The sequence below is a fragment of the Annulohypoxylon maeteangense genome (assembly GCF_022496945.1).
Source record: "Annulohypoxylon maeteangense strain CBS 123835 unplaced genomic scaffold GGS22scaffold_1, whole genome shotgun sequence".
Classification (NCBI taxonomy): domain Eukaryota; kingdom Fungi; phylum Ascomycota; class Sordariomycetes; order Xylariales; family Hypoxylaceae; genus Annulohypoxylon; species Annulohypoxylon maeteangense.
In genome coordinates this window covers 3,714,059-3,730,847 of record NW_025953248.1, presented here as the reverse complement: position 1 = coordinate 3,730,847, position 16,789 = coordinate 3,714,059, and the positions used below count along the sequence as shown (strand labels likewise).

The following is a 16,789-nucleotide window of genomic DNA, read 5'->3' as shown; positions in this document are numbered from 1 at the left end:
ATGAGAAACAATAGATAAGAGAATTCTACGAAGAAAGTCCTAGATGGCTAATAATAGATATCTTCATGATTTTCTGAGACGATTTTAGGATTACTTACTAGTACCCAAATTTTTTTCAGCTTTCGATCTCCAATCCCCTTTTCGGTCAAGCTCAACCGTGGGGGCCAAGCCACCCAGGAAGTAAGCAGATACAGAGCAAAGACGAGGAGATTCGATTGGTCTATTGACTGATAGTATAGGTGATAATTTCCACCGGACTGCAGATAGTGAAAAATGGGGTACGTGATTGGGAGGCTAGAAGCGCTTTCGTGGAATTTTGTCGCTATGTAATGCAGCTGTCCATGAAGGGTTCCCAAATGCGCACTTAGGTGCATCGCCACACTATCAACCTAGCAGCCCAGGTAGGTATCCCTAGTAGGTATTCGGCAATCCCTGCCGTTCGCCTACTACGCTGCGTGTAATAGATCTCACCACCCCAGCCGCATCGCAACGAGTTCGTCCTCCAGCGTTGATGGCCAAATATGTCCCAATTAGCATGAAATTGACACCAGCTTCGACGACATGGAAACTTCGTCAAACGAAGAGCGCCAACCTCTATTCTGGTCCGGTTTGATGAGAACGAACACAATCTCAAACATGGCTGTTGAATTCCTCGAAACGCGACCCGAGCAGGCTTTCGGAGCTGAACTTGCTCAAATGATGGGACCACAGTCTCCCCAGTATGCGCCAGAAATCGACAAATTCGTAGCAGCGTCGGATTTCAATGAGTAAGAATCTCATAGTAGCGTTGAATCAAGGTATTCACAACTGAAGTATCGCAGGCCAGATTATTTCAAGGAATCTGAGGAGAAGATGACCAAGTTCAAGGCAACATTGGCGCAGTTCTGCAAGACCCTCGAGGAGCGGAAACTTGGGAAGAAACTCGGAATCGAAATAAAGAATCCCGACGACTACAAGATGCAAGATGTCTTAAGTATTGCCCAGCAGCTGCAGTCGAAACACCAAGATGATAAAACATCCAAAGGCTACTTAGGCAAGATACGCCGTTGTTTTCGTCGTCTCATGGAGCATCGAGGCATCCTCCATAATATCCTGAGTTTTATACCAAACGATTCCTACGGATCAGTGATCAGTGGAGGCTTCACTATAATCTTAGCAGTATTAAGACTACCTATACTCACTTTATTCCACAGAAGCTGACTGCGCCTAGGCTATTGATCGAGCTGAGGATTTGCGAGGGGAAATTTGCAGTGCCCTTGCCGAGATACCCACACAGCTGGAGCAGATAAACGCCACTATTAATATTCACAAATTGTCGCGAGAATTGAAAAAGCGCGCCGATTCTGTCTTTATCGCCATCTTTGAGCTGCTAGAATCCATAGTAGCCGAGCTCTCGAGGAACTTTGCAAGTAAGATGACCCAGGGTGAATGGTTGCCTCCATGTACGATACTAAATCGTTATTAGAGAAGGCTATTTCAGTTACTCTTAAGGGAGAACGGTACGGCAATGGTATTACAGGAGCTATCGAGGTCTTGAAAAGAGAGACCAAGGCCTTCGATTATGAGGCGCAGTTGTGTGACTCAAAGAGACTCGGCCGCGTAGAGGAGCATGCAGTGAGGACAAGACTCACGGTGGAAGATACTAGCACAAAGCTAGGAGGTAATTTGGTCCCTCTCCCTCTCTGAACTGTTGCTTGCCTTGCTAACATCTCCGACAGAGTTCCGTGAGGAGTACAAAAGAGTTCAAGACAGCCAAAATCAGAAAATCGACGAACTTCAACAACTAGGGAAAATGATGGTCAACCATCTCTACCGTTTCTTAGCTAGCAACCCATCTTTTAATTCTCGTGACGGAACTGGTAAGACTGCTCCATTCGCATTATTCTTACCGGAGTATGGCTAACGTTTGGTCTACACAGTTGACCCGTCACAAGTTAAAAGGAAGAGGATAGCGTACAGTCGCGCAGCCCTCAAGCAACTATCCTCATCGGCCCTTAACGAAATGGCTATCGGTTCTCCCGAAGAACGCCACGATCGTGCGAGAAGATGGCTTGCTAGTGTCAAGCTCCCGGAGCCCGAAACGATCAAAGATATGCAAGAGTACTTGGAAGACTTTGAGATGCTAACGCTTCGAGACAAAGACAAGGTCAAATGGATCGTCGAGTCTGGTGAAATCAAGGACTGGATATCGGTCCCTGCCTCACAGATCCTCGCCATCGAAGCCGATACTCCGCCTCAAGATATTTCGAATCCCTTGTCGGTGACATCTGCTTTCCTGTCTAAGACGATCTCGATGAACACAGAATTGCCGGTCTTGATATATATGGGAGGGCTCGGGACAACTAGTTCAGGTGGAGAAACATGTGGATCAGTGGCGATGATGAAGAGCTTCATTGCTCAACTGTTATTATACATCGCAGAACATAGACCTAACATCGATCTCGAGATCCTGAAAAGCAAAAGGTTCAGAAAGAAGTCGCCATCGACGTTGCGCGAATTACTCATCTTATTTGGTCGCCTCCTTGATATCCTCTCGGAGGATGCAGAAGGAAATGCGATATTCTTGGTCATTGATTCGATTACTCGCTTCGAAGGCTCCATGGAAGAGACTACAGGGGACATGTCGCAACTTCTTGATGCCGTCGAACAGTCAGATGCGATAATAAAGATACTAATGACGGATTTAGGTCCCCCTCTATTGATAGAGGCACAGGAAAGAGACATCATAGTGTTATCGGTACCGGATGATGTTGATGGTGAAAGACAGGATTTGAGTATGGAACTGTTGGACTACGATGTGACTCCGTCAATTGAAGATCTTCGGTTATCTCAGATACGGTCGAATGATTCAACCTCCGATAAACAATCCGAGCTTTCTTTCGACGAAGACGAGTACTGAGCACTTTGTTTATTTTTAACCTGGTCATATCGGCCATCTGCTAAGAGGAAGTGGAAAAGAGTTGAAGGAGACTTGGTTGTGGGCGTGTTTGCGGGTCCACACCTGGATTCATCAGTGTCGATGAACGCCACACGGCATGGAATACTTCCGTGACAAGACAAATTTAAAATCAAATCATTTTATTAAATTATTGAATATACAATTTCTAACTAAGATATGCAAGAGTCCGCAGATAAATATTGACATTTTGTACATACAACGCGCGGATAACTAGCAATACGACCTTCTAGCAGTAGGGAAGTCCCTTATATTCCTCAGTAGTCATAGCTAACATCATTAAATTAACATATAGGTTTACACAACTTCCGTCACACGATATCTAGAACGCGACTAGTAAACTATAAAATAGCAAACTATAAAAAACATCTTCCGACCTAGCGATAGGTCCGGTAGAAACGGCGTCGTGGGATCGTATCCGAAATCCATAAGATGGAAGCCGGCTAAGTTTAGAGAGTGTCCTGTCCTATTTAAAAGATGCTTAGCGATTTTGACCCCGGGATGAAGATATGGCGGCTTCAGATGATAAGATAACCCACAGTTTTACTCCGCAAAGCACCCATAGGTAGATAGAGGGGTTAAGAAGAGAATGGTATGTTTTTGTCGAACGTAGTGCGTGCGCTATAAAACTCACTATTACTTTCTATTTGAAAGGCGTCGGAATGACATCTAAGTACGAACACAACCAATAGGATGGATTAAATAGAAAAACTTAGCATTCCAGAATATAAATGAAAATGCCGACATAATACAGCATGCCCCTTAATTGAATCTTGTCGAAGAAAGTAAGTAGATGACCCTCTAGTTATAGTTGATAGAGACATCGGCATCCGTGAATAAATTATATACACTGATGATTATGACTCACTCATTATCTCTAAAATCTGTCATCGTCTAAATAAGAGAAAGTAAGTAAAGTTCCGCATCTGTCCACTCGGATATGCCCGACGTGGCTTGCACTATCCCTAGGAATGGGCGATGGCAAACCCAGGTCACTCGACTATGATAGGAGCTGACTGCGTAGGTAGCCAAAGCATGTATTGAGATTGGATATATAATTTATTTCAGCCGACCAGACCTTTACTCCAAGTTCGGATCTTTGATAGTCCCCGGTTTCGGCACAGAATTGGCGACCACGCCGCATTTCTTACACTTCCTTGTCTCCTCGCTCGACATGAACTTCTCGATGGCGGCCTTGATCTGTGTGCCCAGATCCGTGCAGTGGAAGGCAGCTTCGTGCACGATCTCACTGCACTCCTGACAGTACCAGCGCATCCGGTCGATCGTGCCCTCAGGCCGCTTCTGTTCGAGTACCACGCCGACAGTGTTGGCGAAGCGTACCGGGTTATGCGGCGTATTGCCCGGCAACAAGAACATGTCACCCTCGCGAATGATGATATCCCTAAACTTGCCATCGTCGACGACCTTCAGCATCATAGCGCCCTTGTACTGGTAGAACCACTCCGGGGTTTGGTTAATGTGGTAGTCCGTCCTGGCGTTGGGACCACCGACGATCTAGGACGATAGGTAAACATAAATCAGCTAGTTCGGGCAAAGGTTCGGAAAACGCATCTGCGCACCATGACGGTGAAGTCTTCATTGTAGACGCAATAGTTGTTGACTGGCGGTTTTAGGAGATGGGAATTCTCCTCGAGCCTTGGCTGCCATTAGCCGGACCCGGACAACACGTCACCGGGAACCTTGCTGGCTTACCACTTCGGGAGGTTGACTGGCGTAGAGAGCATTTTGGTTGGTTGGAATTTTGACGACGACTGTGGATTCTTTCCCTTCTGTCAAATTTCAATCTTGAATCGTACAAGATTCGCCCACTCTGAAAAGGCTCGCAATGTACGGAACGCCGGAGTTGAATGTGAGCGAATTAGAATGATCGCACTTTCAAACGGGTTAAACAGTTTCCAAACACGATTATTAATCGTATGTGTATGTTATCAGTTGCCAAAACTCCCGCGGGATGCCGATTCTATCCTGAAGTTTGAAAGGTCCACGGTTTAAAAGGAATCCATTACCCCACCATACCTGCCATCCCGCATGATATTCCGCTTATGTAATTGATCTTGCACAGAACTAAGCTTGGGGTGTACATGCATGATTAGCTTCGGGGTGGTTGTATGGATTCCCTGCAGCCGAACGAAAGAGGAAGCCCCTACTTCGTAGTCTCCCGTTTTGGAATGGGTTACGGAAGCTCTAGGGGGTGTTTAGCGTTTCGGGGTCCACTACCGCGCTCTCATACCAAGTAACCACAACCAATCTTCAAGCAACCATACGATCTGACTCCATCGTCAGCTTTCTCGTTGCAGGTGAGCAAGTTTAAGCAAATTTCGAGCATTTTATCGAGTGGATTCCAGTATTCCAAGAAGTTTATTAGAGTTCAATCGTCCTTCTCTTCTCTGTTCGATTCCAGTTTCATATCTCATCCTCTCAATCGTCGATCATCACCCGAATCTATTCGTAATCACCCTAGAAACATCTTTATCATGGACCATTCCCACATGGATCACAGCCATATGGATCATGGCGATATGGGCCACGGCGATATGCCGATGCCAATGTGCAGCATGAATGTCAGTAATATCTCCAATTACCTAACACCGCACTCGCATTCTCTAGCTCCATGCAACGACCTGCGTTGCCCCAACCCGCGCCTCGCTCCCGACGCCACGAAACCCCGTTTCCGAGCTCTAGCGGTCTCCCTATTGGGTACCGAACAACGAGAGGACAGGAAAATGAATAAGGAAAACTAAGACTAACTCTTGGCTCTTGCGCTTTCGTCTAAATAGATGCTGTTCACCTGGGATACCACGAATCTATGTATCGTTTTTCGACAATGGCACGTTCGCGGAACCGCGTCGCTCGTCTTCAGCTTGTTGGCCATCATCGCTCTCAGTGCTGGTTATGAGGCCCTACGCGAAGGCATCCGTCGTTACGAGACCGCGATCACCGTTAGACAAGATGCTTCTCCCAGTGAGTTCAACTGTTTCCCGTACCTTGCCCTATCTCCGTCCCTGTTATTGCCTTGTCTAGGTGATGGTGGTGGTTGGTACCTGTCGTATAACACGGGGATGTGCTACGGCGTACGCCATCACCACACCTGACGATCTGCACAAATACACACCTACACAAATCCGTTTGATTGGCATGCCTCCGGGGAGGTCCATGGCTAAGATCTTGCGAACAATCGAGTCGAACCAAATACTGAGAGCGCGGCGTTACTTGGCGTAGGACGAAGTAGCCAGTCCGACGCGATTGGACGACGAGCCCATGCTACAAAGGCAGTTCTGTACGGCGTGCAGAACTTTTATGCGTTTATGATTATGTGAGTAAAATATCCTTCGCACGCTCTATCCTGTTAGATAGTTGTATGTATTCTAATTGTGTTCGTGAACGAATAGGCTGGTGTTTATGACCTATAATGGCTTCGTTATGGTTTCCGTCGCTATCGGAGCTGGCCTCGGGTACTATTTCTTCGGTTCGCATACGAAAGCTGCTAAGGAGACAGCATGCCACTAGATCTAGGAAAAACCTGAATAATATCTAATCTGAGAATATGGGTTAGTGAAGACATAGAGAAGATAACTATGGGGTCGAGTTTGGCGGTCTGCAATGATGTGGGACAGAATGTCGATCGATTTGTTAAATACATGTACGCAACTACAAGTTCGGCAACGGTGGAGTCTGGGGAGTTAAAGATACAACAGGCTTGAGCCTACTATAAATCTACAATACAAGGACAATTTCTATGGATGTTGGATTGATCCATCTAAATCTTGGCGTCTTTGACCTCTTCTTTAATGGCCTCTTGTCCTACTTCCTTCCTTTTCTTCTCCGGAAGTCGGCCTGTATTTTCTAACCTCTCTAAAAGGTGTTCGTCACCATAATGAGCATTATGTTCGAACTCGGGCTCTTCGGCATAAGCAATTCTCGCAGCATCAACTAGCATACGTCCCGTCATACCCCAGACAAGGAAACGTTGGACCTCGTCTTCTTCATCTTCAAGTTCATCGGCTAAGGCGCCCTGTCCACCCTCTCGAACCTTGGGTTTAGTCACTTTTTGGTTGTTTACCGGCACGTGGAAGTTATGTACCCGCCAGGGTTCGTTCTGCCAAGAATGCCAGTATCCATCATACCAATCTCCGGGAGGTATCGTTTCTCCCTCTTGCGACTCATCTTTTGCTTTCAAAAAGTTATGGAATGGGCCACTGAAGACCGCCGCTACTTCCTTCGCATCTAGTCGCGGTATCATGCCCTCGTCTACCATCGCCTTCGGTTTCCCCGGTACGTCGTCGGCGTGCAAGAATGCCACGCAAGGTCGCACAGCCATTTCCGTCTTCGCAAGGCTACACGGTAAGCAGCAAAGCGGCTCTATTCGGAACGGTTTCGGGATCTTGGAATCGTCCATGGGAAGACCGATTTCCTCCCATGCTTCGCGGCGGGCTATTTGGTCTACCGTCCAGAAGTACATTAATATCATAGCTTATTTTATCCCCCCTTCTGTAGGTAGTCTTTCGATAACTTACACGGGGATTCTTCTACCGAATCAGCCTTTCCGCCAGGAAAAGCTGCGTGACCTAATTCAAGCCGGACATTAGAATCGACCATCTTCAGGCTCAGAGGCCGTATCTATTTTCATACCAGAGAAGTTTCGCAAACTCGCAGCCCGCATCGTAATGACGACTCTCAAATCCCCTCTCCGATCCGCAAACAGCAGAATCAACACGGCAGCACGCCGGCTCACCGGTAAACGGTCCCAGACAGGGAACGGCGGGGGCTTGTAGGCGCGCAGTCGCGCAAGGGCGGCCTTTGATCGCATGAGCATGTGTTGAACCATCGCATCGACTCGCCACAGCACTACCACATAAAAAGGCACAGCACAGCAACGGTAGATATATATGTATACGCAGATGAATAAATAAGGAGGTAGACAGGTATGTAGGTGTTTAGATTGTAGCTATACTAACCGCCGAGACTGCGTTGAGCGGGGCCATCGTCGACGCATCCCAATAATACGAAGCTCGATCGCGGGGCTCGTCACCCGGGTGCTGCTGCTGTATGTCGAGCGAGAGGGCGAGGTCGGCGGGTAATGTGGTCGCGGGTACGGTTGTCGAGTTCCGGATGCTCTGCAGGATCTCGGCTGTTTCGAGCTCCGTTAGCGGGGGCGAGTCGTTTCTTCGTGCCGTGCCGGAGAGGCCGTTCGTGCTGCTGCTCATCGTGGAATGGGAGGGTGTGAGGTTCGCCGTTCTTCCCGGATCGGGTCGTTGGCTTTTATTCTTTTTTTGGTTCTGCGTTGGTCGGTACGTAGTAGGTGAGGTGCTGGCTTGGCCGATGTGGGTCCGGTTGACGTAGCGTCCGCGGGGTACCCCACATTACCTAGGTCGGGAATCGTTGGAGCTCCTTCCTTACGACGGTGTGGATACTAGACCTTTAGTTATAGATCTTACTTCGTTTGTGCCTACTCGGTAGCTTCTTTCCGAGAAATAGAGGTCTCAAGCCTACTAGGTTTCGTCACATCTATTAGGTGGAAACAACGCCACAGACGAAAAAAGACATTGAGAACTAACGGTGGACCGGTGGTAAGCATGTGATCGTTCGCTACAATCAATTTAATTTTAAGCTACTACTTGCCCTATTCAAGAGAAGGGATAGAAAGCTCGAATTTGGAGAACGTCCTAATATGCCCTGGAGGTATGAGTCGTGCCTCCCATCAAAGTAGCATGTCTCATGACAGGTACGTTGCCGACGACGATCGGTAACGGTCCAGTCTTGATGATTTGCCTAATTCGCTTCAGGGGGTTTCGGAATTAAAATAGGAGTTATCCAGCAGACCCTCAAGCAGAACCATACTATAACAAAAATCTAAATTTCCATATTCCTCTGCTGGACCAACATTACCTACCTATGTTGACGGTTTTAAGGACTTGGTCCAGTGGACTTAAGTCACCTGTTAACTTAAGTCCGAACCATGGATGGTATATAAAAGGCGTAGGAACTGAAAAGGGGTATATGAACTTATCTGAGACATTACCAATAACTCACAGATAGGTAGACACCTACAGAGTCGAAGTTTAGCCTAATACCTCGTTGCTGTCATCACACTCTTCAAAGTTAACCCTCTCACCAACTAAAGACCAGTATAGGAGGCAAGATGGCATCGCCAAACAAGAAAATCGTCTTCATAACAGGTGCCTCATCCTCTCACACCTTTCAAACAACGTACTAACACCAGAACCCCAGGCGGCAACCAAGGCATAGGCTACGAAACCGCCAAAAACCTAATCCTCTCATCAGAAGACTACCACGTCATCCTCGGCAGCCGGGACATCGACAAAGGCACCACCGCCGTAAAAACCCTCCAAGCCCTCCCCGGCGTCAAAGGCAGCGTATCAACAACCCAAATCGACGTAACCGACGACACCTCCGTCGACGCCGCAGCAGCACGCATCAGCGCCTCCCACGGCCACCTCGACATCCTAATCAACAACGCAGGCATAGTCTCCATGACGCACCCCCCAACCCGCTCAACCCTACGCCGCATCCTCGAAACCAACGTCGTCGGCGCCCTCAGCGTAACCGAGTCCTTCCTCCCCCTCCTCCGCAAAACCGCGCACCCCCCCTCTCGCCTCATCTTCGTTAGTTCAAGCACGGGGTCTATAACCCATGCCTCGGACCCTAAGTCCCCGTATTACGGACCGGGCGGCGCGACGGAGTACAGAGCTAGCAAGGCGGCGGTGAATATGCTGATGGCGCAGTACTGTGCGCGGTTGAGGCCGGAGGGGATTCTGGTTTTCGGCGCGGATCCCGGGCTCTGCGCGACGAATCTGACGGGGGATGCGCAGGCGTTGAGGGCGCGGGGCGCGGTGGAGGCTGAGAGGGGGGGCGAGAGGGTTGCGGTTGTGGTGAGGGGGGAGAGGGATGAGGGGGTGGGGAGGGTGTTGGGGGAGTATGGGGTTTCGCCTTGGTGATTTGGGGTGGTTGTTTGGATGAGTTGTAGGATGTTAGGACCTAGGTAAGAACGATATCTATGAGGTTTTCGTTGGTGAGGTTTGCCCAACACTCTCCTTCCATTAGTCCGTCGACTTCTGCGAAGCCGATGAGACGATATGAGCTCTCTTCCGGGCGTAAGACAAGTGGTAATGGCACCCCTGAGGCTAAGGCGATGAGGTCTCCGACTTGGGATTGAATTGGACAACTGCCGACAGTATTACGGTCGGGGATGGAGGTTTTGAATAGGAGACGTTCGTTTTGTGCTAGGGGGTTAAGGATCTCGAGCCAGTAGGACAAATTGAGGGCAGTCATGTTGAGCATGAGCGTTGAATCAGGGGCATTTGGAGGGCCTGGATTCGGTTGAAAGAAACGCGTTAGTACGGGGTTACCAGATTGACAATACTCCGCAAGAGTCCTGAGCTCGTTTAAAAACAGCGGCTGATCGTATCTTAGCCGTATAGCATCATCATCGATGATTTGGAAAGGATCGGTGTGTTCAATGATACTTGAGATAATGACACCTCTCAGAGCTAACTGTTTGCTATTACGCAAGGACCATAGTGGGGGTGAGTTGGGAGTCGCATCGTAGCGACCTTTTCGGAACAGGTAGGAAGCTTCAAACCATCCTTGTGCTAGGTCTTCTCTCCAGTCTGGAACCCAGGACGACTCGTAATTGGACTTCTGACGGCTAGAGCATAGAAGTAGGCCAAGGGAGTTCGTCCAGTTCAGTAAGATGAGAAAGGCTTCTCGGTGAACGTCTTCTGGCGTACGACTGTATTCTGGAGGGGATAGTCCGATACCTAGCCGAGAGAAGATCGCATACATTCCATAGAACTTATCTCTAGGGTTTGTGGCGTTTCTAGCGCATAACTCGTGGATGATTGCATTGGGGATATTTGTTATATGCTTCACGGTTTCTCGCGGAAAGCATACTGGCCAACGGAAGACTGGATCAGCGAGAGAAATAGCTACGGAAACCATCGCGACCACAACAGCCAGAACCCCAGCAACTTCGGACATGAATGTCTCTATCCCTAGAGCATTTCTAAGAAGCGCTATGATAACGAGCCAGGTGGGAATGTGAATACACAATGCCACCCATGCCAAGCGACGATGTTTTTGTGCAATAGCTTCAAGAAATCCCCAGTATTCAGGCATAAATCGCTGCAGCGTAATTTCACTTGACAGGGAATTATCGAGAAGCCGATCTCGATGCCGGCTATCGGGATTCACGAAGAGCCAAAGTAGAACTATATTCCTCCAGACATTGAAGTTGGCTTCCGGGAGTCCGACGCCGTAATTTTGACCTGCATACTCCAGATATGCGATACTGTAGATGATAGGACGCCACGCAAGAACAGTCTCACCGCAGCAGACTATTGGGTTCTTGGCTAGGATGGCCTCTTGTAATGTCCATACCCTAGAAGCCCATTCTCTAGAGAAGAAATCTTCAAGGCCTTTGTAATGAATAAGCTTATCCGGAGGTGCTCGAAAGCCTACTAATAGGGTACCAGCACCACTTAAGAAACCTAAGAATAGGTACAAGAATTGCATTAGTATATGACTTAGATAATTTTCTTAGGGAACACCTACCGTATTTCCACCAGTTAGCTACAAATTCCCTATGCCTTCTTGTAAACAAGGACCACGCAATCCTCCAATGAACCCATCTACTCCGCTGGGAAAGGTAGTACGTGACAGCCACCGAGGTGAAGTGGCTTTGAAAGCCAGCCGAACCGAGATAACCAATAGCTGCTTCGGATTCCAGCGTTTCATCTCCAAGCCAAATGTAGACTGAGACAGCCAAGGAGTAAATGTCACCCATCAGGGGAATCTGGGTTTCTTTTTCCCCATCATCTTGCTGGTTCATGCAGATCGAATCCACCCAGATGGAAATCGGACCAAATCTCCGCCGCAGAGCACATAAGGCTGCGCGGCAATTCGAAGTGATTCGGATATTAGACCCGTCGCAACAGATCTCGTGAGGGGGGGAATGATATGGCCCCCAAACGTATGATAAGGCTGTGAAAGTTGGCTTATCAAGAAGATCAATGACGCGCATATGGCCTTGTAAGACTTCTGTGGGAGAATCAGGGACATTGCCGTGAAAGTCTAGGACTCGGATTGATTTCTTCGGTATGGAAAGCGGGAGCGAGTGGTACAGAGCTGAGGATGTGCTGCTCATGGTGGAGATGGTGGCTGAGATATCCAGCGCTGATCTGCGCCAGTTATATTCGCATAGTGGAGGGTGAAAAGCAATTACTAGGCATTTATCTTGGGAGGTGACTAGAAGTCCGCCTTGAAGATATTAAAAATTCCCCTAAGAAGGTACCTTAGGTAAAGTATTTGATGATATATTCGATATAATTGGACTGAGGAAGAACATGTGGTGGCATTTCTTCCCGTGCCATGATCGGAAGTCCGTTCGATCCCAAATTAGGTCGTAGATCCCCTGCGCCTCTCTTAATCGGGCGAAGCCAGCGCCCCCACGCGCATTGCTTTCTTAAGGGGGGGAAGAAATTGAGGCAGCTCTCGTAATACCTGAACGATACCTAATGAGCATCAATTTGAAAACTAATGGTATACTCTTCCTTTCGACAACACCGGTAGAGCTATCTTTTCTTTGCTTTGATGCAGGGTATATCGTATGTAGCTTTCGTTCTCGAAGATGCTCATGGTGACCTGTTGTTTGAGCTCGCCTGAAAACCCAGCCCCGCTCAATAATTGTAGACTGTGCGGATTAACACCAGCGAGAATCGACACCAAGTTGAAGCCGTCGCTGAATGGTGTCAAGTAAAACTTGGTGTTGAAAATCAATAGTAATATGATAATAAGCGGCTGGACAGCGAGGACAAGATAAAGCAATGGATCGGGGCGAATGGTACTGACTGTCGAACTGATAGACTCGTTCATAGGGGCATATACAAAGTCGCGACTGAGTGAGCTTATTCTAATGCTATCGGGATTCCCATTATATAATAGGAAAGTACCGCGAGCCCAATATGAATCGGCCACCGCCAGAGCGTAAGATGGGATCTTCCAGAGCGACTCGACGCGGTTTTCATAGGATCGGTTGAACGATCCAAGTGAATGCACGAGCACCGGGAGAGAGTCGAGAACGAAAGGAGCGAAAATTTCGGCATATTTTGCGGAGAACATGGATGAGTTGACAGGCTCTTCGTCCTGAGGACAATCACCCTCTAATAATGTCATCGAGGATTTTGTAATGATCCATTTTGCATGACATAATTGCCTACGAGTAGTGAACTGATATGCATGATTGCGGAACGCCAGTATATCTGGGTCAGTTGCCGTATTGTAGTAAGCGTCCCAATATGTAGCCGAGGGGTAATAAGCACCGAGAAAGCAAGATGCCTCTTCATGTTGATGTGGCAAGAAAGGAATCATGCCAAAGCTCGTATGATCAACGAACATGCCAAATGATGATAATCCGTTAAAAGATTTATTTGTGCTTTTGAGTAGATCCTCCCAGAATCCATCATCCATCCGTAAGCTCTCGATGCTATTGTTTCTTCTGCTCACCAAGCCATAGACGGAGGCGCTAACCGTCCAACTATCGGTGTCTCCCAAGCGGCTTTGTATCGCGTTGACGTATGATGGTTCTGGCAAATCTAGAGCTGCAGCTGATTCGTTACTAAGCAGCAAGAGGTTGTAGCCGTACGGCGTCGCTTTACCCTCGGCGATTGATGTGTGTGGGAACTCATCATCGCTAATAGACTTGTGGAAGAAGTCGGACGTGGAATTGATGAAGAGATACGGGGGGTTAAGGAAATTTACTGCTAAAGCAATGTTCACTTCGCTCGGCGGCATGAAGCCGTACTGTCTGCCGTCAATATCGGGAAAGATTCGCGCAGTACTTTCACCACCAATAAATAACTTGTAGGCGACACTCAGTCCAGTAGGGAGGCAAATGAAGAACAAAATCCCAGCCCTCCACCCATTTCCCATTCGGTCTCCCAGAACAGTATTCCGTAAAATCGCATCGTAGTTTTGTAAGTTCGATCGCCCCCACCGAGCCTCGATAATTAAGAATGTCATCCGAAGAACTCTCTGCAGGCATAAATTTTCGACAGATAGGAGAAGGCCGATAATGATGAGTTGGTATTTGAAGCCAAGCGCCCACCCCCAGTCCAGCGAAGGCGTAACGATACATATAGAGGTAGAAAAGCAGCCTAATGTGACCACTATGGCTACCAGGTCATAAATATACAGCCTAGGCTTGTCACAGGGCTTTCCAAGCTCGGGATGAGAAGATCGGGTGTTGGATATCCCCAATAGCGGCCTATCCCATGTACCTGGTAGTGGTTCTGGGTCCTTGGGAAGCCGGGCATAGGGAGGGGTGCTTGGCTGATCCATTACTTGCTGATGATTGAGCCCAAGCACCAAGGAAAGAAATAACAAAACGACTTAAGTCATTACTCTCATATAAGAGAATCAAGATAGTGAGGGGTTCTTGATACACCCCCTATGTAGGGTAGGACCCTTACCATTAGACCTCAATTACTTCCCCTAGACTCATCTTTTAGAATATGAACCTGATTTAATTATATCGTAGAATGGTGTACCTGCAAGTAGATGTAACTGGTAGACATCCCTTCGTAGGTAACATACACCATTAGCACCCATTAAAGCTTGACTTTGATTTGCCGGGAGTGTTCACCTATGTATTATGTCAGAAGCTGAAAGTTAGAGAATATTGATGTTAACTTACGTTACCTAGGTAGGTACCTACTGTGCCACGGAGATATCTCCTAACTTATTACCGGTATTTTCACTTGTTAATTATAGGAAACCTAGGTACCTAGTAGGTACCTACATTTCTTACTTTTACTCTTCAAGGCCGTTTTCGCTTTCTTCTTCATCCTCGGTCGACTCGCCTGAGTCGACCTCGGGCACGCCTGGCCCCTCACTGCCGTTTACAAGCCAGAAGAGCCTCGTGGCATCTGTTCGTATATCAAGCACCGGATTAGGCCCAACCGCTGTCCTTATCCGCGAAAATATCTCATCAGACAGCGGACGGTTTATCCATGGCGCTGCTCGGTTCGGGTAAGTCGTATTTGAAGCCACCCCGAAGAGCTCCATCTTTTCCAACTGAGGCCAAGTGCTCTCTAAGATGGCGCTCAGGATATGCTGGTGGAAGAGGGCGTCCATAGGGCGCAAGCCATCCCGGGGTGGTCTAAGTGATGAGCATATTGGTGCACGCCGCGGGCGACGCCAGCCATTTCTGTAATTGTCTGTAGTTGGCCCTTGTTGGAAGCGAAAGGCCTTTAGAGTCTTCGCCACGGACTTGATGAGTACGCCAAGCTCCCGGTAGCGCGTCTGTTCAACTTCCAAAGCATTAATGGTAGTTTCATCAGCCCTATCTGGCTGCGGCCCAGTAAGACCAACCGTATCAATTATTAGGCTTTGGAGGTTACACCATTTGCTGGAACATTTTAGAAGATGTGTACGCATAGGACCTGCAGTACCCGCCAGCTGGGGGAAAGGTCTTAGCTTCCCCTTCTCACGGAGAGTTAGTTCTTCTTGTACATCTTCAAGCTCTGCAAATTGGTTAAGGTTGTTAAGATGCAGGTGGTAGAGCGATCTAGGGTTAACGGATTTGAGCATTGACCTAATGAGGAACGATGAAGCCATTCCCGATAGCCGCAAACATTTTGCTTGTTGAAAGAGCGGAGGAGGCGGGCTAGCCTCCCTCTGATCATTTATGAATGCAATGTCGACTTCTTGGACGTGCGTGAACGTGGCGAATGTATCCCAGAGATAGGAAGTGCAGTCGTTGAAGTCGTACTCTTCCAAGGACATCCTTAGTTTTCTTCGCGAAATTATACCTTTCTCATATTTATTCCAGAGCGGTGTAATCTCGTCCTCAAAAACGTGTTTCGAATAATCAACGGTCGTCCAGCGGAGAGTTCTAACATGTTTGCCTAGCGACGGATGCGACCGCAGGGTTCTAATGAACGCTCGTTGCTTGTCATACACAATTTCATCGATGGGGTTATCACGTCTTCTAGCCCAATCTGGTGGGACCTTAAATGACTCTGCTATTAGATGGATATCAGAACCGTTGTGTGAACTAAGCTCGACGACTCGGTATATGATGGGGATGATAAGTTGATAGAGGGCTTTAGAGGCGGTCGCGAAAGAAAGTAACGTAGCCTGATTGCACGACTCCGCCACATGGCGTTGAAGTTCCGGCGGGAGGTCCTCAAAAGACGACATGCAGAAGTAGAGAGAGGACGAAGATCGCGAAGTAAATTCCTGGGTAGAAAGGTGGGCTAAGGAACTGAGTCTGAAGGTTGACTTCAATGTTGCCTTTGTTTAACCAACAGATAGGTACTATGGATCATATTAGGTAGGTACCTATGTGGCTAAGCACTCCCAGCCACAAGAGCCCTGGAGTAGGTATCTACTAGGTACCCATACTGCCTGAAATTCTAGGACTAGTTTAGGTAGGTAGGTACCGACAAAATTATAGGTAGAGCCCTGGAGATAATTACTCTCTATAATTATAGCGCTTTCAAGGGCGATACTCCCCTGTGAACTTCCAGCAGATGAACCTTGGAAATGCATGGCAGACCTGGAGATTTACCGCAGCAACCCATTATCCTGAGGGCAACCAGGGAGCCAGGCAGCCAAGTACAACTTCTAAGACCCAATAGTACTCATGATTTCAATTATTAATACGCGCATCTTTACGAATCTAACATTATAATAGATCTTCATTGAACTTTGAGGTGTGGGAATACAAGTCATTTCAAGCAGAGTTGCAATTATGATAATATGAAAAGAGGCTGAGTTCCAAGGTTAGTACCT

At 47.9% G+C, this 16,789-nt stretch overlaps 8 protein-coding genes across 8 annotated transcripts; 3 read left to right on the top strand and 5 right to left on the bottom strand.

Moving 5' to 3' along the window:
• Nucleotides 1-135: 135 nt before the first annotated feature.
• On the top strand, nucleotides 136-3,112 carry GGS22DRAFT_151322 (uncharacterized protein). Its single transcript, XM_047959460.1, has 6 exons — nucleotides 136-767; nucleotides 822-1,158; nucleotides 1,211-1,409; nucleotides 1,466-1,660; nucleotides 1,719-1,859; nucleotides 1,920-3,112. The coding sequence occupies exons 1-6, from the start codon at nucleotides 562-564 to the stop codon at nucleotides 2,897-2,899; spliced, it is 2,058 nt and encodes a 685-aa protein (XP_047824422.1). The 5' UTR covers nucleotides 136-561; the 3' UTR covers nucleotides 2,900-3,112.
• Nucleotides 3,113-3,533: 421 nt separating this feature from the next.
• On the bottom strand, nucleotides 3,534-4,936 carry GGS22DRAFT_151317 (3-hydroxyanthranilic acid dioxygenase). The gene is made up of 3 exons (XM_047959459.1): nucleotides 4,670-4,936; nucleotides 4,537-4,612; nucleotides 3,534-4,471 (listed from the first exon to the last, which is right to left on the bottom strand). Exons 1-3 carry the CDS (start codon nucleotides 4,699-4,701, stop codon nucleotides 4,037-4,039), a joined length of 543 nt encoding a protein of 180 aa, XP_047824421.1. The 5' UTR covers nucleotides 4,702-4,936; the 3' UTR covers nucleotides 3,534-4,036.
• A 289-nt stretch (nucleotides 4,937-5,225) lies between these two features.
• Nucleotides 5,226-6,718, top strand: GGS22DRAFT_151312 (Ctr copper transporter family protein). Its single transcript, XM_047959458.1, has 4 exons — nucleotides 5,226-5,538; nucleotides 5,755-5,938; nucleotides 6,158-6,290; nucleotides 6,367-6,718. Exons 1-4 carry the CDS (start codon nucleotides 5,452-5,454, stop codon nucleotides 6,482-6,484), a joined length of 522 nt encoding a protein of 173 aa, XP_047824420.1. The 5' UTR covers nucleotides 5,226-5,451; the 3' UTR covers nucleotides 6,485-6,718.
• Nucleotides 6,719-8,229, bottom strand: GGS22DRAFT_151308 (NUDIX hydrolase domain-like protein). Its single transcript, XM_047959457.1, has 4 exons — nucleotides 7,933-8,229; nucleotides 7,607-7,772; nucleotides 7,492-7,542; nucleotides 6,719-7,417 (listed from the first exon to the last, which is right to left on the bottom strand). Exons 1-4 carry the CDS (start codon nucleotides 8,179-8,181, stop codon nucleotides 6,735-6,737), a joined length of 1,149 nt encoding a protein of 382 aa, XP_047824419.1. The 5' UTR covers nucleotides 8,182-8,229; the 3' UTR covers nucleotides 6,719-6,734.
• An 887-nt stretch (nucleotides 8,230-9,116) lies between these two features.
• Nucleotides 9,117-9,933, top strand: GGS22DRAFT_183929 (NAD(P)-binding protein; the record flags this gene model as incomplete). Its single annotated transcript, XM_047964139.1, has 2 exons — nucleotides 9,117-9,153; nucleotides 9,206-9,933. The coding sequence occupies 2 exons, from the start codon at nucleotides 9,117-9,119 to the stop codon at nucleotides 9,931-9,933; spliced, it is 765 nt and encodes a 254-aa protein (XP_047824418.1).
• Nucleotides 9,934-9,953: 20 nt separating this feature from the next.
• On the bottom strand, nucleotides 9,954-12,334 carry GGS22DRAFT_15526 (heterokaryon incompatibility protein-domain-containing protein). The gene is made up of 2 exons (XM_047960177.1): nucleotides 11,549-12,334; nucleotides 9,954-11,484 (listed from the first exon to the last, which is right to left on the bottom strand). The coding sequence occupies exons 1-2, from the start codon at nucleotides 12,138-12,140 to the stop codon at nucleotides 9,974-9,976; spliced, it is 2,103 nt and encodes a 700-aa protein (XP_047824417.1). The 5' UTR covers nucleotides 12,141-12,334; the 3' UTR covers nucleotides 9,954-9,973.
• On the bottom strand, nucleotides 12,335-14,570 carry GGS22DRAFT_15564 (uncharacterized protein). Its single transcript, XM_047960243.1, has 2 exons — nucleotides 14,542-14,570; nucleotides 12,335-14,485 (listed from the first exon to the last, which is right to left on the bottom strand). Exon 2 carries the CDS (start codon nucleotides 14,330-14,332, stop codon nucleotides 12,530-12,532), a length of 1,803 nt encoding a protein of 600 aa, XP_047824416.1. The 5' UTR covers nucleotides 14,333-14,485; nucleotides 14,542-14,570; the 3' UTR covers nucleotides 12,335-12,529.
• On the bottom strand, nucleotides 14,571-16,284 carry GGS22DRAFT_15524 (uncharacterized protein). Its single transcript, XM_047960174.1, has 2 exons — nucleotides 14,688-16,284; nucleotides 14,571-14,636 (listed from the first exon to the last, which is right to left on the bottom strand). Exon 1 carries the CDS (start codon nucleotides 16,193-16,195, stop codon nucleotides 14,804-14,806), a length of 1,392 nt encoding a protein of 463 aa, XP_047824415.1. The 5' UTR covers nucleotides 16,196-16,284; the 3' UTR covers nucleotides 14,571-14,636; nucleotides 14,688-14,803.
• Nucleotides 16,285-16,789: the final 505 nt, after the last annotated feature.

What these genes read in the sequence shown, in the direction of transcription:
- GGS22DRAFT_151322 (XM_047959460.1), top strand. Translation starts at nt 562, where the DNA reads ATGGAAACTTCGTCAAACGAAGAGCGCCAACCTCTATTCTGGTCCGGT. An exon ending in GCTTCACTATAATCTTAGCA is followed by an intron (nt 1,159 to 1,210) that starts GTATTAAGACTA and finishes GACTGCGCCTAG; the next exon opens with GCTATTGATCGAGCTGAGGA. An exon ending in TACTAGCACAAAGCTAGGAG is followed by an intron (nt 1,661 to 1,718) that starts GTAATTTGGTCC and finishes CATCTCCGACAG; the next exon opens with AGTTCCGTGAGGAGTACAAA.
- GGS22DRAFT_151317 (XM_047959459.1), bottom strand. Translation starts at nt 4,701, where the DNA reads ATGCTCTCTACGCCAGTCAACCTCCCGAAGTG. An exon ending in CCAGTCAACCTCCCGAAGTG is followed by an intron (nt 4,613 to 4,669) that starts GTAAGCCAGCAA and finishes ATGGCAGCCAAG; the next exon opens with GCTCGAGGAGAATTCCCATC. An exon ending in ATGAAGACTTCACCGTCATG is followed by an intron (nt 4,472 to 4,536) that starts GTGCGCAGATGC and finishes CTATCGTCCTAG; the next exon opens with ATCGTCGGTGGTCCCAACGC.
- GGS22DRAFT_151312 (XM_047959458.1), top strand. Translation starts at nt 5,452, where the DNA reads ATGGACCATTCCCACATGGATCACAGCCATATGGATCATGGCGATATG. An exon ending in TAGACAAGATGCTTCTCCCA is followed by an intron (nt 5,939 to 6,157) that starts GTGAGTTCAACT and finishes CGAACAATCGAG; the next exon opens with TCGAACCAAATACTGAGAGC. An exon ending in TTTTATGCGTTTATGATTAT is followed by an intron (nt 6,291 to 6,366) that starts GTGAGTAAAATA and finishes GTGAACGAATAG; the next exon opens with GCTGGTGTTTATGACCTATA.
- GGS22DRAFT_151308 (XM_047959457.1), bottom strand. Translation starts at nt 8,181, where the DNA reads ATGAGCAGCAGCACGAACGGCCTCTCCGGCACGGCACGAAGAAACGAC. An exon ending in CGCTCAACGCAGTCTCGGCG is followed by an intron (nt 7,773 to 7,932) that starts GTTAGTATAGCT and finishes ATGCGATCAAAG; the next exon opens with GCCGCCCTTGCGCGACTGCG. An exon ending in GAGTTTGCGAAACTTCTCTG is followed by an intron (nt 7,543 to 7,606) that starts GTATGAAAATAG and finishes GGCTTGAATTAG; the next exon opens with GTCACGCAGCTTTTCCTGGC.
- GGS22DRAFT_15526 (XM_047960177.1), bottom strand. Translation starts at nt 12,140, where the DNA reads ATGAGCAGCACATCCTCAGCTCTGTACCACTCGCTCCCGCTTTCCATA. An exon ending in AGCTAACTGGTGGAAATACG is followed by an intron (nt 11,485 to 11,548) that starts GTAGGTGTTCCC and finishes ACCTATTCTTAG; the next exon opens with GTTTCTTAAGTGGTGCTGGT.
- GGS22DRAFT_15564 (XM_047960243.1), bottom strand. Translation starts at nt 14,332, where the DNA reads ATGGATCAGCCAAGCACCCCTCCCTATGCCCGGCTTCCCAAGGACCCA.
- GGS22DRAFT_15524 (XM_047960174.1), bottom strand. Translation starts at nt 16,195, where the DNA reads ATGTCGTCTTTTGAGGACCTCCCGCCGGAACTTCAACGCCATGTGGCG.